The sequence below is a fragment of the Protopterus annectens genome, chromosome 6.part1 (assembly GCF_019279795.1).
Source record: "Protopterus annectens isolate FY-2018-M chromosome 6.part1, PAN1.0, whole genome shotgun sequence".
Taxonomy (NCBI): Eukaryota; Metazoa; Chordata; order Ceratodontiformes; family Protopteridae; genus Protopterus; species Protopterus annectens.
Window position 1 is genome coordinate 431,688,870 of NC_056738.1, and position 19,089 is coordinate 431,707,958.

A 19,089-nucleotide genomic window follows, 5' to 3' on the forward strand; every position below is an offset into this window, starting at 1 on the left:
TGCACAAACCTCATTGGCAGATATCTAGAACTTAGAATCCTCTCCTCTGACTTTCTGGGGGATTGGCTAAGCCTCTCCTATCAGAGGAAGCCTAACCCCTGTCATAGAAAGTCAGTTGTCCAATCTTTTAATGCTAGCTGTAGGACTTACACAATTGAAACTCCTTAGCAGCCTGCATTGGTGGATTATATCAAAAAGAATGATCACCATGGCTCAAACAAAACCAAAACTTTTATTAAAAAATTAAAACAAAACAACCAACAATACAAGATAAGCACTTTCACAGTCCTCAGACTGCTTTTTCAGACCTATTAAACAGTGCTGCACCTGAACAAATTTAACAATCAAGGCAACCAATCAGTTGCTGTGAAATAGAATTACTTAAAGAGAGAAAGCCCAATATATGCTGAAGCAGACTAATGTTGGAGTGGGAGTGCCTTCAGCACTGGTTTAAGTGAAACTCTGTCATTAATACCTGGGTGTTTATCTTTGAGGTGCCAGTTTTCGGAACACAGTAATGATGTGATTGGGTTTCACAAACCTAGCACTTTAGTTCCTTATATCCATCCTGTTTTATAGACTTTCGTAGCAGTTTGTGAGAAGGAGATCCAGTGTGCACTGAATGGACAATATGGTAAACTGTGTTATAATTTAACCCCTAGTAAACAATGTGCTCTGCATGAATTAAGGGAGATGTCATCTATCAAAATCCACCCAGCAAATAAAGGGGGGGGGGTATTGTGGTCTTAGACAAGACTCTCTACTTGGAACAAATGTATTTGTTATTGAGTGATTCAAATTTTTTTTGACTATACCACAAGTTTCGGGTATTATTGAGAGATTAGCATTCTTTCTGTTGGATATGGTTATGACTAATGTGATCACCAAGGAATTATTTAAGTATTTTACTGTTGAACATCCCCTTGTACCCTGTTTGTATGGGCTACCTAAAGTACATAAAGATAGCCGGTGTCCCCCTGTGTGTCTCGTTTCAAGTCAGGGCTGGGCTGCAGAACCTCTATCTGTAGGATTGATGAATAAAGGTCCTTGATATCCAATGTGATAAAAAGAAACAGTTCATTATTTTATGGAATTTTACCCATTTATTTCTGGGGGAAAAAAATCCCACTAATCTCAACACATGTACAGTTCTTGTTCAGTTAACCTTTTTAGCTTGATGTCTAAAACTTAGCCATTGCCTGGGTATTCGAGTCCCTCACTTCCTCTGTTAATTGAAAGAGTGGCTGGTAAATGTCTTTATGTAACTTAGGAAGCCCAAACACTGTTGGTATTTTTGGTTTACTCATATTTAAATAATTAGTCCTCAGTAGAAATCTGGCCATCAGTGAGCAGATCTTGTAAATTCATGCATATGTTATAAGCCATGTTCAGCTCAATAAGTGAAATTCTTTTTTCATAGGTTTCATCTTCTTAACATAATCCACCTTCTTCGTTATAAGCAGACCACCTCCTTTATAAGGTTTTATTAATATTATTTCTCTTATTACTTTGCAAATCCTTTAATTTCACCTTTTCTGTTTGTGTCAAATTGTCTTTATCCAGAACTTGTTTACTTTTGTTGGTATTCAACATGTTTCTAATATCAATTTCACAAACTTTCACATAACACTGTATTAGGGATTGTATAGATGGATTAAATGTACTTGACAAGTGCAATGGAGTCAGTGCCAAATCAGTTCCCTGAAACAATAAATTAAAGTTTAGCTTCCTAATGTAATGTTTAAGGTCCATTAGAACAGATGCTAAATCAGCCTATTTGCTAAGTACAAATGTAAGACCTTTCAAAAGTAAGTTGCAACATTCAACATCCACTTTATAATGAGAATAATTGAACACTGAGAACTCCCCAGTTATATTTTTTATTATTTTACATTCAGGTAACCTGAAATCAGTATCAAGAATCGTTATTTCAGATTCTTGGATGGAGTGGTTAAAATAGCCGTATTCATCTCAGTCATGTTCCTGCTCTGTTGTTCCACTCCCTCTGACCCCTCACTGCACCTCTCCAAGGGGTCTTGCCTCATTTCCACTGTTGCGTTGGTTGGAGGAACTCCCTTGCCGTCCTGCCAGTCTGTCGGATCTCTGAGTGTAGGAGGCTCATCTTCCTCTAAAAACTGTCTTCCTCTATTTGGTTATAAGTTTCCTCCTTAAGAATGTTATGGGGCAATACAGATTTAAATTCCCAATCCTGAGAGGTAGAGGGTAGGGAGTAGGCTTGATTATTAAATTTTCTTTCTTGTCCCAGGCTAATTTTCTTATTTTATTATTTTTGATACTGTTGACTTGCTTGTCTATACTAGGAAAGATTAGTGTATTAGTCTGTTTTAAAAGACGAATATTGGAAGTCTTTGTTTATACTTCGATCCAATCCAGATGTAAAAGTAATAAGTTCATCAGTTTGTTTCTGGTTATATTTAAAGAGCAGTTCCATATATTCTTGTCCATGTGGATCAGATGTGGCCAAAAGATCAGAATGTAGTTTCGATCCAGAAATTAGTCCCATCAGATATCGCCACATGTGCAGTCTTTCTAGGACTACATTTGCTTGTGTACATTCTAAAAAAATACACATTATCAAGTTGTAGTTTTTTTTTTATTTTCTGTAACCCACAATCTAATTCAATTTCTCCACTACATTCGAAGAACCAGAAGTCATGGATTCATTCAAGCTGACGCTGGTTTTCAACCATTCGCCCAAATTAGGAATATTATTCAGAGAAAAAACACCACCCTGTTCTACATTTGTATGTTCATTATTCAGAATAGTCATATTTGAGGCTACACAGCAATTTCAACAGTCACAATAATCTTCTTTTATTGACGATGTACAGCCCCCTTCCATTTTACAATGGACTGTCACTGGAACCTATTTAGGCTTTGCCTCAAATATGACTATTATGAATAACGGACATACAAATAAGTGAGACACTAATGGAATTTTTAAAATCAAATGACAAAAAGCTGGAAAGAATGGACGAAGCATTAAATAGCTACACAGATGAACTGATTAAACTGCAGAAATCAGAGGTTGAAATGAAGGAAAGACTGTATGAATGAGGCCTCTCAAAAAGAACTGTTAAAAAATAAATAAATAAGAATTAGAAGACAGAGCATGCATAAAAAATAACAGTTTGTGCTATAAGTGGACTGGAATAGACTGCATTAAAATTATGAAAGTACAGATAAGCAACTGGACTAGTATTCCATAACAGGATTTGTTAGAGAGGGCAAATCTTGCTTATGCTCCAAATTTGGCCATAAGAAAAAAAAAGCAAGCCCTATGTTAATAAAGATGCAATTATACCAGCGGAAGGAGCTGTTCTTGACAAAACCGTGAAAGAAGGAGAAAGTAAGGACACTGGTGAGCAATTGCCGTCCACAAATGCTCTACAGTCCAGGCAAAAGAGATGCAAGTTTATCACTGCACTCATGAGTATGTCAAGATGCAGGTGTATGATCCAAGTTGTCCTATCCATCTGTCTTTAGAATATTTTTCCTGGAGGTCGAAAGACATTTTAGGATGTGAAACAGGCACAGGAAAAAGAAAAGTTCACTCAGCAAAGAGTGAACCAGTAAGCTGTAGGGGACTCTGCTCCCCATTTTTCTTAAAGTAACAAAGCCTGTAGAGAACTTGCCAATTAAACTTTTTTTTCTGTTGTTCCAAAAGAAAATGAGTGACAAAAAAAGCCCAGGAGCTGACTAGAAAAATCTCAGATGTCAAAGAAGACCAGCAATAATGTGAACTTATGAAACAGACGAATTGTAAAGTGTAATTTCCAAATGATATGGGTAGGCATGAATGCAGTGCCTCTGCAAGAAGTGGCTAAAGACTGCAAGTTTAACTGTCAAATTGGTGGTGGTGGGGAACTCTAAAGCATAACTTCTTCATTAATGTTTAGAAGGGTAGCTATAAACAAATTGTCTTTGCTTTTAGAAGAAGATGTAGAATAAATTTCTTGAAATAAATGTAATGTTATATTGTAAAGAACTTCTGTACAGTATCCCAAAGTATTTTAAATGTGAGGTGTGGGGGGTCATATTAGTGACTGCTGTTTTTGCTAGGTATGTTAAAGAAAGTACTTTTATCTTGAATGTAGTGTATCTGGAGTTTATACTGAACTAAATAGTCTGAATATAAGCAGTATAATGTTGTGGTCTTGGCCTGCTGGTTTATCTAAAAGTGTATAACTCATATTATAAGTGTATTGTATTTTAAATTTCCCTTTTGTTATACAAGTGAAAGTATTTTTTTTTTTTATTTATTTTATTTTACATTTGTTGACCTGGCTAGTCTAACTGGATATATGTCCATTTTCAGTAGAGGTCCGGGGAGAAAAGCTTCACAATAGTGTTATACAAATTGACATATATGAGTAAGAAAAGACATAAGGGGATAATTTCCAAAATTGATTAAACATAAAAAACCCTTTTAATTAGGTTTATATTACATAAAATTACAAAAAAAATGAAACAAATAAGCAAGAATGTATAGCTTAATATATACAAGGATTGACGTGTAAACAGATTAGAGCAGTTAGAACACAATATATAAAAAGAAACTTATAAACTACAAAAGGTTGATCATGTCAAAAGTGTTTCAGTCAGAATTAGTACGTGGGCATAGCCATTGTGAATTTAGGAAGATTCTTAGTTGCTTCTTGAAAAGTGGAGTGGATGTCAGGGATGTTAGTTTATTAGGAAGCTTGTTCCAAGAGTTTCCAATGGTGTTAGTAAATAGACAATCACCAGATTTATTGTTGGATTTAAGGGTTGCTACTAGTAACTTATTAGCTGAGCATAGGGTTCTCATATTTTTGTACGGGTTGATAAGGTTAGAGAGTATGGGGGTATTTGTGGGATGATACAAGATCTTGTGGGTGATAGTTAGTTGCTGAAGAAGAAGCTGGTAATAGCCTCATGCTCTTGGTTTACATTGCCAAGAAAGGATTTTTTTCTTTTTTAATGAAACATGCTAGAAAATGGAAAGCATGACAATTTGTAGTTTTCTTGTATTTCAAAAGAACTATTTTGTACGTTTCTAAAGCGATGGGCTATATTTCCCATCAACAAAGGCCTGCAGTTGTAGATAATTTTTCTAGAGGTTCAGGCAGTAACAGGAAATGACTGAACCATGAGTTCTGATGCATTTGTATAAATAACATTTAAGCAGTATTTAAAGGGGAACTGATAAGCTGTGCAGTAAAAAAATATGAAGATTGGCATTGATGAAAGTGAATACTTTTGCAAGTTCATGCATTTCCAGCAGCCTTTAGTACTTCAGTTTTAAATATAATGGTGCACACTTTAGTTTATTCATTTAAGGGTAGCGAGAGCACTTTTTCTTAAGGCTAAAAGAAGCAGTATCAGTGGCGCAAGAAGTAGTGCAGTCACTCTTGATGCCCATACCAGATAGATGGACTGCTGACATTGCAGTGCAGCACAAGGGGGTAATGCACTCTTGGGTTTATCATCTTTGGATTAGATGTTAAACTAAGGCCCCATCTACCCGAGTAGGTGGTAGCACAGTGGATGTAAAAGATCCTTTGGCACCTATTGAAAAGAATAGGGGGAAATTCCCCAGTGCCCTAGCCAAATGTCGACTAGTACTATAAATACTACATTGAGTCTCCTCTGAAAAGAGGCTGCTAGTGGGACAAACCCAGTCAACAAAAGATAAATAAATGAAAGTAAATAAAATACATAAAAATCAATTAACTGAGAGCCTGCAAGTTGTTTTTCACATTTGGGAGGAAAATAGAGATTGGCAAGAGGGAACACAGGCTCTAGCATGCACTTCCAGCTTGATTAAATCCTGCCCCTGTATGAAGGAGTAGCTTCACTTTTTGGAAGGTATATACATTTTTATTTGCTGTGAAGAGTAGGATTTGAAAATGTATTTATTTTTTTTGCTTCTTGAGTGTTTTTAAAAAGTCTGAGAAAGTATGACACAAGTTCAAACAGAGATCAGCCTAACAAACACTAACATGTACGTGTAAAGTACAAGATTGAAGTGTAATCAAATGAACTGGCATGCAGAATATGTGAAAGAAATAGCTTATCAGAATGTCTGCCTTATCAGTTATATCATAGAATGTAAATAGTATTGCAGGTATAGATTAAAAAAAAGTATAGAAAGCAGCTCCCTATTAAAATGTCATGAGTGGCAATGCAGAGTCTCAACAAGCCAAACAAAATGATAGAAAATGAAGGAGAAGAACATGTATTGAACATCACTCTTCTCCTTTAAACTTGTTTTTTGCATGGGACAAGCCCCCCTGTATATCCCTTGCACTTTTATAATGTCTCAGAGTTTGGCATACATTAGAGAAAAGGGAATATTAAGAAAAATTGCAATCTCAGACTTAGTATATGTGAGCCCAGATCTTTGCCCATCCAGTCTTCACATTATGGGACTCTGTATTCCAAGTCAATATTTTAAATGGTTACCACAGGGTAGAGATAACAAGGTTCCAAATTTGGGTAGAAATGAGCATGAGAATTTGTCAGGGAAAGGATTTTAGAATGGATATTAGGCAGAGAATCTGGGACAAAGGAAAAGGGGGACAATAGTACTGACTGTGAAATGGGCTCCACTAGTGATGGAAAAAGGAAAGAAAGACAAATACTAGTAGATGTGTGGTAATAAAATGTTAGGAAGGAAGATTATTGCACTGTTGTGCATGTATACCACGTAAAGCTACTATCATAGGCTCAAGAGAATTTGTTAAGAAATTAGTTTTCAACAAGGAATATTATTAGAAGGAATATATTATAGCTGGAGACTGGAACCTTATTTGCAATAAAGAGGATGTGCCGGGGGACCTAGAAAGGAAAATATAACAAAAGAGGGCATTTTTTCTGAAGAAATATGCAAATATTTTGAATGGAAGAAATTTAATTTACTAGCATAAACTCAAACTGAATTTCTGTATTCCCCAAGGTACAGTAACTGGGCTAGACTAGATAGAAATTTATATTTCACAGGAGAGGGGTTATTTAACTGAAAGCTTTGAAATGCATCCAGTAACTATATTTCAGATCATGCACCAATAAAGACTAAGATAAAGATGCAGAGTATTGAAGTAAAAATGCAACACTGGTGCTTTCCTGTTTATTTTTAAAGAGGAGTGTAAGGAATGACTAGTGGAAATGATTCTAGAGTTATTAGAGAGGATGCAAATTTCTTTGTAAGGGAGTGGGGTAAAATGAAAAATTGAGTTTATCAATATGGTAGCGTTAAGAGAAAGAGGGTATGAAAGAAGGAATATGAATTATTTGGAGGGGTTTTCAAATGTTAAAGTATTGCAGCAGAAGGAGAATTTCACTGAACAAGTAGAACAGTTGCTGAGTGGTAAAGGGAAGATAAGGGAGTTTTTGGATAATATGCCAGAGTTTAGAAAGGTTGCTGTTAAGCAAGTGTTTTTTTGTTAACTGCAATGCACAAAAACCTCTTAGCACAATGACTTAGGCAACAGAAAGTCAAGAGCTGTTGCTAAATGTAGGGAGCCTGTGATGAGCAGAATAGCCAGAGACCCTGCACAGGTGGTAGCAGAAATTCAATGACAGCTTGTACAAACCAGAGAAGCGGGGGGGGGGTGCAAAAGGCACAAATGGACATATTTATGGAAGGCTTAACTATGCCAAAGTTGGAGGAAGACGAGTCACAAGAATTAATGGCTAAGATGGGAAGGGGTGAGATATAAATGGTGCTGTTTTATCAGTTAATTGGGAGTTCTCCAGGAATGTATAGTATTCTTATGGAAGTTTGACGCTAGGAGGGAAGAAAGAGGAAAAGATCTAGAAGATTTTGTGTAACAGTGTTTTTTAAATAAGGGACAACACCAGTATGTTGGAAGAAAGCTGTGGCTTTGTTACCCAATCAAGATAAAGAACTAGGGGAGGGATGAAGCTAAACAGAAGTTTGGACTGCCTTATCTACTAGGGATTGATACTGGAGTGCAAGCAGAAAAAGTGATAGGAGAGTACTAAGTGAAAGGTCTACTCGAGTTATAGTTGTATAGAACAGAAGCTGCTGTTAAAAGGGATAGTTAGCAGGGCACATAAAATAACATAGATATAAGGAACAATCAGAAGAGGTTAGAAAAGGTTGATATAAGAGAATGGAAATGCATTATACAAAGGTACAGTGAGAGGACATTTATATGGCCCAATGTCCAGAAGATTTGGGATTTTTGCATAGAAGCTTTTGCTTAACTTTTTTATTCCTGAAGCAGAACTCTGAGAAGTTTTCCTTGGGTAGAAGACAATTATTGGAAGTGTGACAGGAAAAAGAGAGGGAATTGAGAATTTTTTGTTTTTGAATGTAACAAGTTGGCATTTTCTGAAAATTCCTTACAGAGTAGGAACTAAATTACCTAGATATAATACTTACTAAGTAATGCTATTGGGTGCCCTTTTAAAAAGCAGCTACTAGAAAATAGGAATCAGAATCTAAACCAACCACGACTGAAGTATTGAATACTGTAAAGAAAATAAAATAATTGGAGATGGATTCTTTAGAAAATGGAAGAAACAAATTGCATAGAAGTAAATGGAACTTGAGGGAACAATACATGCAAGATACCATTCAGGGAGAGTAAAACTTGAGCAGTTTATGTACTACTGGAGTGAATGATTGTTAAAAAGAAAATCTGTGTGTAATGCATGAAAATAACGAAAGATGTTTACAATGGTTTATTTCCTTTTCTATTAATCTATGTGTACCCATGTGAAAAACCACATAATTCTTGAAGTGCTGTAAGATGAGTTCCATCAATCCAGAGCAAAATACTAAAAATCAACAAAGTTAGAGTGAGCCTACATTTCATTTGGGGAATGCAGTTTTGTAATTATTTTTATTTTATTTGTTTTTGTGCAGTTCTTAGCATTTTGAACATACGTGTTCACTATAATTTTTTTTTTTAAATCTTCTCAAAAATGTGACTTCCCGCTTAGTATTCCACTTCAGTCTGAGTATGCTGTTATTGTTGCATTTCCATAGTAGTAATCTGGCAAGGGCATTTTTTTGTACAGTAGTTTTTTACCTCTGCTTGTTCAAGTCCTCATAATCTTTCCTCCTTCGTTTTTTCATTTTTGTTTCTTCACTTCGATTGCTTACTGTTGAATGGGTATCTCATCTTGGATTGGTTCCATGTCTTCCTACCAGTATCAGCTGTAGCTCCCCTACACCCCTGAATATTATAGCACAAGCATCAGAAAATTAGTGATTGCATTCCCTACAGTAGTCCTACATAGTCCACTCCTTGCAGAACTTTCCTAGTCTCAAAAAGTACATATGCATATGTGTAAAAATACATAACACTGTAAAATTTTGTCTTCCTATCAGAATTGTGTTCTTTTATTTTAGTCTGAAAGTAAAGCATGGATCATTCTGCCCCCCCCCACACACACACACACACACGCACACACTGGGCTGTTTGGTGACCTTCTGTTAACATAGGGATTCTTTAATTGGCATTGTCAGCAGCCTTGTTGGGAAAAATCAGTGTAATCTTATGGTGTGCTCTTTATTCTGAATTTAGGAAATTGAGGAACTAATACTTCTCATACGTTCTTAAAATGTGCACACAGTGTCCTTGATTCTATGGATTTTGATTTTGTTCCTAAAAGTTTGCACGGTTCAGATGAAGTTAGCAGCATGGTTTTTTGTATATTAAATTGCTTCCCTGACCCATTTGTTTTAGCTCAGCACCTGATAAGCAAGTTTTTCAGCTTATGAAAAGTGTTTCTTTTTCTGAAGTCTTGGCCCAATTAACTTTGTGCTGGAAGCCTGCCAGGAAGGGTAGCTGTTAGTGCCTGGCCAGCATTACCAAAAGTCTAAGTAATGATAGTTATCCTTCAGCGTTTCTCAGGCTTAGTGAGTATGCATTTTCCATAGTGATGTCAGATAGACGTTTCACTGTGTCTTGCCTTTCTTTTAATGCCTACAAATATTTAGTGCAGATTTCAGTGCTGTCTTGTTTTCTTTGCTTTGTTGCCATGTGAACTAAAACCGATAAAATGCCTGTACAGAGGGTAGTACTTGGACTTCAGAGTATATACCTAAGTGACTTTTATATATTAGTGTATACAAGTCGTTGCAAGTAGCAGTGTTTCAGTCCAAACCAGCTGTATGTGTTATTGTCTGTGTTTATTATTCTTAATAAGTGTGTTAGAATAATAGAGAGATGGTGGGTGACCTGGAAAGAAGTAGAATACTGCAAAATCTGTGACCAGTTTGCATTGTTGTACTTTGCCCTAGCAGTGTGTGTGTGTGTCATTATCACAAGTAGTGGAATTAGTTTACAGCTTGTGATTAAGTGCATATTTAACAGTGTTCCATGTGTGTCAGCAAAACAGCTGTCCTGCACTGAGTGAAGGCCATACTGATAGTAGCATGTACTGTGCAGACAAAGGCAACAATAAATTAAGAATGGGTTTATTGGGCAGTCCACACATTGCAATACGAATAATTTTAGAAGATCTGGATGGCACTGTACTAAAATCCAGTAGCTGTAGACATCGTATTTCTGGCTTATATTTCCACATTTTGTCTTGCCATCCTTTCTGTTATCTTCGCATTTCTATTTAAGTGATTTTTCCACAATTCTCATATTAATGTGCTACCTGGATTTGCAAATATTGTTGCCCGAACACCATCTTCATGCATAAGCACGTGGTTCTTTCCTTTGCTCTGCTGTTGCACAACATTGTTTTGCTTCCTTCCTGACTGGTGTAATTTTCCCTTTAGTTATGATTCATAGTGATTTTGTTATGCCCTCTGGTATATATCCTTTGGATCTTAAAGTGAAATTTTATTGGACTTGTTGATTTGGCTAATTCCCCTTGTAGCACATAAAGTCACAGAGTAAAAATATATATTAAATACTTGTATGTTGACTTGCAGATAATGCATTATTTGTTCTTGAAGTCCAAGTCCCAGACAGATGAGTCCAATTTAATGTACTGTCATTGCTGTCTGGTAGCAGGGTCATATGACTTTACTCACAGACTGGGGTAGACTGGGATTTGCAGTATGCCATTTGATTATATAGCAGTACATCTGTGGTCAGTGCATTGTTTAGTGTCATGGTAATCCTGACTTCATCATTGTGGTGATCTCTATGAATAACTGCTTGATGTTGCACTGAGCTGTATTACAGCCCTGGGTATCCATAATGTCTCCACTGTATCATTAAAGGTAAGTTGTCTGTAAAACTAGAATGCTACTGATACAGGAAGCAAATGAGGATTAGGTATTAGAAAGAAGACCTGAAATGCAGAATACACTACTGGCTTGCCTGTATGTGGAAAGTGCCTATTACAGTACTCTGATTTGTACATTAGCCTGGGTCATCAGAGGATCGGCCAAAGAAGGAATGATGAACCAAATTGTGATCACTCTCCATTTCTTGTTGATGGGACTGAGTACGTGTTTGGGTGTCTATCAGCAAATCTCTGTTTTTTGATAGTCATACAATATCAATTAAAAAATATCAAAACAGAAAAACGGTGAAAACTCCTGAATGGACTTTAACATGCTTATTGCAGGACCACTTTCCTTGCTTTGTTCAGATTGCTGTTTTGTGAGTCTTTTTTTTAGCAATATATTGTGACTTGATCAAAAAACATTCAGTTGTACGCAATGTAGTGGTTTGGGGATATTGCTTTCCTTTTGTAGATGCTGGAGGCTGGGTAGTCTCTTTGGCTGTGAGAGGAAGGAGGAGTGCAAATGTCATGGAGTTGTATCTGCTGCTGAATGTTGCATATTTACCTCGTAGAGTGAGATGGGGATTGTAAAACATCCTGCCTGGGCTGAGTTTAGAGGGTATGACACAGTCTAGCTCTTCACTTAACTGGATTCCAACTATCTCATCATTTTGTGTTGGACTGTACCATCATAACTTGACTATCCATGGAAGAATAAAAAAGATGAGTAAGCCTTTGGGGTTGGTGAGTGAGGGTTAACCTAAGAGACCATGCTTACTGCAGTAAATCTTCCAACTAATGTCTGATGAGGAAGGCTTTCAATAATTATAGTGTTAAAGAAGCCATAAGGAAAGAAGAAAAAGTCTTGCATATATACACTAGCACATTATATTGGCTTCAGTCTTTGAGGGTTACAGGTTCAATATAATGACAAAATTACAAAATTTTGGATTTCAGATAGTAAGCATCTCTGCTGTAGTAATGTAGTTCAGGAGAATGTAAATCCTTGGAATAAAAGGTATATGGGCATAAAATGCTTTGTTTGTTTTACTGCCTGACAGAGCAGTGATTCTTTTATAAAATATGAAGTTAATCATTTTTTTCTTTTGGTGGTATTGTAGAATGAAGACAAGCTGGAACACCATTTAGTTCATCTAAACCGTCCTATCCTGAGAGTCCCTCATCTGGCAATCCATCTGCAGCGGGATATCAATGAGAAATTTGGACCAAATAAGGAAAATCACTTGTATGTATCTCTAATGCAACACTAGTAACTGCTTTATGCTACTAAAACTCCTAGATTATTTTTACACAGTGTTTCAACAGTGGATTTTTTGACTGCTTAATAATAAAGTAGTGGATGCACATATAAAAATGCAAACAGAAAAAAGATCCAGTGTCAGTCAGTTTTTGAGTGCTTGACCCCAAGCTGCTGCCCCATATCCTTGTTCCAATCTTTCCTTAGAGTTTCATAAATTCTTACCAAGCTTTTGACTAAAGGAGACCATCAAGAGGCTCAGCTACATTAACCAGTACTGGTGGAAGACTAGCAGTGTACCCCATTAGGCAGACTTTCTCCACATATTCTTGTTGAAAATTTGTGATTCCCCCATCCAGTCTTCCAGACTGGTTTTAAAGGTTGTTAGAGAATTACTGTGTTTGATAGGTATGTGCACCCCATTTCCGAAATGGGAGATAAGTTGGCTTTAGGCTTCTATATTGCCATTTGGTATTGTTTTTTTAATCACCTTTATTAAATTATCACTTGTGACATAGGAAAACTTAAGATTTTTATAAAAGTAATCAAACTGTAACAAGTCCACATTTACAGACATTATAGATAACATATATATCATATAATCAAAGTAACATAACGTAAATAGATAATTTCCAGACTTTTCTTAAACCTTGTTCCTCCTCCAAACATTTCTCTTAATGTACTATTTCCACAATTTCCAGTTTTTTCTGTGTAGTTTACTCCTACCTTTTTCTAAGGATCCCACTTCTTGTTCTTTTATCCCTGTTACAGTATTCACTATTTCAAGTATAGTTGGTTTAGGTTTTGATTTCTATTTTCTAGTAACTGTTTTTTTTGGCAGCCACCATGATTAAAATTAATAAGGCCTTACTATGTCTAGGCAATTTGGATCCTGTATCCTAGCTCAAAAAATAATTTCCTCAGTTACACTTCTTTGCCCGTCCCGTATTACTGACAGAGTACTATGTAGGGAATTTTTAAAGTCTGTCAAGTCATTACACTCTGAGAGCATATGCTGCCAGGTACCTCTTTCTTCCCTGTCACATCTCCAACATTTCCCATCTACTTGAGGAAAAAAATTATTTGGTGTCTGCTTGGGGTATAAAAGTATCTATGCAAATGCTTCCAGGCAAAAGTCCTAAATCTTTTAGATTTTGTTGCAAATTTGGAAGCCATACATATGTCCTCCCATTGTGTCTTTATGAGTTGCATATCTAATCTCTCTTCTGATTTATTTATTTATTTATTTTACATTTGTTAACCAGGAAGGTCCGGTTGGATACAAGTCCATTTTCAGCAGAGGCCCGGGGAGAAAAGCTCCAAATGTGCAAAAACAAGTGTAAATATAGTGAAATGATTACAGTGAGTTATCACAAAACTGAAATTTGTTTAACGATATGTACACACAGATACATGTTTTTCTCACATATACACAGCAAAGGTTGGAAGCAAGTAGCTGAGAAAGAAATAGTTAAAGATTTCATTTGAAAAAGGAAAACATATATTAAAGGTGGTTATCATACATGGTGTAGTGTTAACTTTATATCTTTCCAGTAGGTGGGTGATATACAGAATTTTAAACAGTTTGAGAGTCAGAGTTTTATTCCTGTAATGAGGTTCTCATTTATGAATTATGTTTGAGTGGGGGTTAGTCAGGGTTTGTACAGGGACAAAAAGCCACTGCATTTTTAAGTATTTCCTATGGGATTTTTTGAATTGGGATAAGGAGGGGTCATTGGTGAGTTCAGCAGGAAGTAGGTTCCAGTTTTTACCGGCAGAGTTGGAGAATAAGTGATTCACCAGCTGAATTGTTGGTTTTAACAGTTTTCACTAGCAATTTTTTGGAAGAGCATAGGGATTTTAGGTTACTGTAGGGGGTAATAATATTTTTCAGTATGGGTGTACTGTCTAGTTGGTAGAGGATTTTGTGAACAACTATTAGTTGGTTATATTGCAGTTGATAGGGTAGTTCAAGCCAGTCTAATGATTGAAGGTTAAGGCAGTGATGGGTTCTATAAGCTGATCCTGTGGCAAATCTGGCAATGTTATTGTAGCACCTAGTTAATTTATTGAGGTTTGATTTGCTTAGGTTTATGAAGATGGTTGAGGCATAAAGAAGGGTTGATAGCAGATGTGTACGTGCAGTAACAGTTCTAGCAGATGGGGTTAGGAATGGTTTAATCCTGTATAAAGAGACTCATTTTTTATTAACTGTTTTTATAGTTTTTAAAAACAACTGGTTTCAAAACAAGTGTTAATATATAAAGACAACAAACTGGAATGACCTCAGTAAAATGACATTTCCAAAGGCACACAAAGAGTTATTCAACTCAATAAAATAAAGGCACTGAAAGGTTATTCAACCCAGTAGAAACAAAAGTTCACACTTTTCCAGTCCAGTAACCACGCTGTGACATATATAATCCAAGAAATATTTATTTGAGCTAGCAAACAGTGCAGCTTATATACATAAGGGAAGAAGTTCATTAGTACAATCAAATCAAGTTAATTGATTAATTAGTTAAAATCCATCTCATTTGAATCATTTAAGGGCAAAACCAACCTATCCTTATAAAGCATGTGTTGAAACTTGAATAAGGTAACATTTATACATACACAGAATTCTTGTAATACTATTTAATTCAGTAGCCCTATAACTTTATAACTTCAATTCATTTCTAATCATAAATATCTTTAATGATAATACAATAAATAAATAAGGAAAAAATATATATAATATAATATATAAAATACATATAAAAAATACATATGAAAATCACAGTTAAAAACACAATACTGAGATATGAGGAATAAACACATAAAAGGACATATGATGAAAATGTATTCCTAGCTCATATTAAAAAACTAAGCAGGTAATGAAAAGTGCATATAAAAGTTTATGCATAATGAGTAGGCTGGAAGTGTGTGCATGTATATATAATGTGAGCATTGGAGCATACACAATAAACTACAACTAAAGGTCTAGGGTCTGATGATATAAAGCTTGTGATAGAGGGCTATAAGGCAGATTAATTCATGATTTAAGCCTAGCCAACCTTTTCCAAAGGTTTCACTTGTACTTTATCATTTATGCCTGGAAACTTGTCAGCTCTTGACAATCCATCTAAGTTCACATTCCTGAGTCTATATCTCCACCTCTAATACCAGGTTTAACCTGTTGTACCACCTTGAAGTTAAATAGATGACCTGGTCCTGTATTCCTTACATGTTTTGCTAAAGCATTATTCTCAGAAGCAGTCCTAATACTATATACATGTTCTCCCTGAGTTGCCTACAGGTCTTGCCTACATAAAATACTTTTAGCAATATATACTACATTAGTACTCGTACAATTAGTCCCAGTATTAAACTTATAAACTTTTTGTGTAGATGGATGTATAAATCTATCACTGTTATCTATGTATTGACATTTGATTACATTCTAGACATGGTGTAGTATTGTAATCTTTCATAGGCACATTTGCCTTGTCTAATTAAGGGGGATGACATAATGTCCTTTTCAAATTAGATTTATTTCTGTAGGAAAAACATGGACCATCACCCACTATCTTAGATATATCATCATCCAATTGAAGAATAGGGATAGCCTAATATTATCATTGCCATTCTTAGCAGATGCTACATGTGGACTTTCCTTCTCAGAGAAATATGGTTTGGCCACAGTTTCCCTCAACTTATTAACTAATCCTATGTTCCTATCTATCTCTTTCAAATAAACTGACCTTTCATAATGTTATCAAAAACAAACCTTGGATGCATGCTTTGGTGTAATAGTGTGTTCCTATAACATGCTTTCCTGTATATAGAGGTATTCAAAAGACCAGAGGGTAATCTATTAATATGTATATCTAGAAATGACACTTCATTTTGGGAGTAATTAATAGTGAATTTCAAAAAATCTGAGAGTCCATTAACTATTTCAAAGAAATCCAAGAGATTCTTCATCCCCTTTCCAGATGAAAAAAGGTCATCTACAAAGCGTCTGTAGTGACCAATATTTTCCTGGAACTGTGATAAAACAAATAAAGAATTCTCTTCCCAGAGCTATTGGCACATGAAGTGCCCATAATATGTTCCTCGAACAAAAATGTTGTTCTCAAGAACAATTTCTAAAACAATGAAAGTAAGTCAACAGTCCCTTCATTAAAATCTGAATGGTTTCGAACATACCTCTGGAACCTTATTAGACCCTCTTCATTTGGGATCTTAGTAAATAGACTTACTACATCAAGTGTTACAAGAAAATAGGGTTCACTATCTTCCAAGGTACTAGTATATTCATATAAATCAACTAAAAAATGTTTACTGTCTCTCAGTATATGCTTATTCACATCTACTAAAGGTCTCGTAAAGAATTCCAAAATAATAGAAAAGGGCTCAGTTAGCCATCCCTGCCCTGCTACTATTGGTCTCATGGGAGGGGTGTTCAAAGATTTATGTGTCTTTGGCAGCCCCTGTATTATCGGGATAAGAGGGTTTTTTACTTTGAGATATCCGAATAAAGTGTCAGAGATAATTTGACTTTTATGTAAATCCTCTAGAGTGTCATACACTTGAAAGACCTTCACACCAACCTCTAAAAGAGTTATACTAGCATAAAATAGTTCATCACTCAACATAGTGGTCATAATATCAACATAGCAAGAAGTGTCTAAAATAACCACAGGACCACCCTTATCAGCTGGTCTTATGACTATGGAATGGTCATTTTTAAGATTAGTCAATGCTTGTCTCTGTAAGTAAGTCAAATTAAACTGGCGTTTCCTTATAGTATTACTATCCTTACTTTCATAGTACTTATAAATATCATTTTCTACCATTCTTGTAAAAGTATCTAGTACTGGATGTAGGGAGGGACATATAGGCTATTAGGTCTGAATCTCTCTATGTCCGCTTCCTGTTAATAAAATCTAATTTCAATTGAATATTTCTAGTGAACATCTTTATATCTAGAACTGAGTCTGTTAGGTCACTATCACATGTAGGTATAAAATTTAGTCCTTTGTTCAGGACTTCTTCTTCAAAAACATCCAAAGACCTACTGGATAAATTAACAACTAAGGTCCCCTGTTTTCTCCCATAATTTCTTTAGGGTCGGTCCGTCTCCTCCCCTCCTGATCCTTTCCGTTTGTTCCTCCCTCTGCTTTGGGACCTCTGTCTCCCTAGGAAGGAACTGTTGGCTATACCATAAACTAAATGGAGGGAATTAGGAGTGTCCTTGGTATTCTTTTCTAACTACAGGTTCACTCCTTATATCCATATTATCTTTAGCCATATTACCTGTATGTAAAACAGAAACTGCATTGTTCCCTTCATAAACAATATGAACAACATCTGATGTGTTTTCAACTAAAACATCATTAACATTCTCAGTCATACTGTTAGTGTTGATCCCATTAGAAATTCCAACATTGACACCTTCATCACCATGAATTCTAGCTGATTCAGTGTTAGCAAGCACTGCTCAGTTACATTTACATTACTATCAATATTATGTTCAGCATTGTTTCTGTGCACAAGGCCATTGCTTTGTTCCCTATTAAAGCGTGGTTGTATGTCCCTTAACAATTTATTTTTCTTTAACTCTAAAGTCCTTTTTCAAACAACTGTATATTATCTAATAATTTTTCCATCCCATATTGTGCTTGAGAGCTTCTAAATTTATTATTAAAGCGTTCATACTGATCAGTTACATTCTTCCTCAATGTCTCTTCTTCTTGTAAATGAAACTCATTGAGGAGTCTCATATAATTGAAACTTAATTCAAGGTTGAGCTGCTGCCATTTCAGCAGCAGCTCAGGAAAGTTGTTACCTGATTTCTCGATCATGCCTCAAAGTGTTGCCGTTGCAACTGAAGTCTTTTAATTTGGTAAAGTCCAGTTCTAGTTTATTAAGGTCTCTCCCTATTTCCATGGCGTCAGGGTTGTTGTCCACTCCAATATCTGGTTCAAGAGCAGTAGCATATTCTCCGTGGCTGCCATGTAGTTCCTAAATCGTGTTGACTTCCGGTTGACGGATCCGGTTCATCCGGTCTATATGGTAGCTCAAATTCACATCCGAGGGACTGATAGCCATTTCTCTTAGCAGGTAAAACAAAATTGGTAAAACTCCTGTTAAGAGATGCTGGTTTCAAAACAAGTGTTAATATATAAAGACAACAAACTGGAGCGAAATGACCTCAGTAAAATGACATTTCCAAAGGCACACAAAAGAGTTATTCAACTCAATAAAAATAAAGGCACTGAAAGGTTATTCAACCCAGTAGAAACAAAAGTTCACACTTTTCCAGTCCAGTAACCACGCACAACGACATATAATCCAAACGAAATATTTATTTGAGCTAGCAAACAGTAAGCGCTTTCACCATAGCTCTATCACAAGCTTTATATCATCAGACCCTAGACCTTTAGTTGTAGTTTATTGTCTATGCTCCAATGCTCACATTATATATACATGCACACACTTCCAGCCTACTCATTATGCATAAACTTTTATATGCACTTTTCATTACCTGCTTAGTTTTTTAAATATGAGCTAGGAATACATTTTCATCATATGTCCTTTTATGTGTTTATTCCCTA

At 35.8% G+C, this 19,089-nt stretch overlaps 1 protein-coding gene across 1 annotated transcript in view; it reads left to right on the top strand.

Annotated features, from left to right (window-relative positions):
- The window catches only part of LOC122805613 (aspartyl aminopeptidase), a 1,034,351-nt gene that overhangs the window by 377,571 nt on the left and 637,691 nt on the right, over positions 1-19,089 (top strand). Inside the window, exon 6 of the mRNA XM_044075861.1 lies at positions 12,351-12,475. Within this exon, the coding sequence (XP_043931796.1) occupies positions 12,351-12,475 (125 nt within the window). The remainder of the gene's footprint in view (positions 1-12,350; positions 12,476-19,089) is intronic.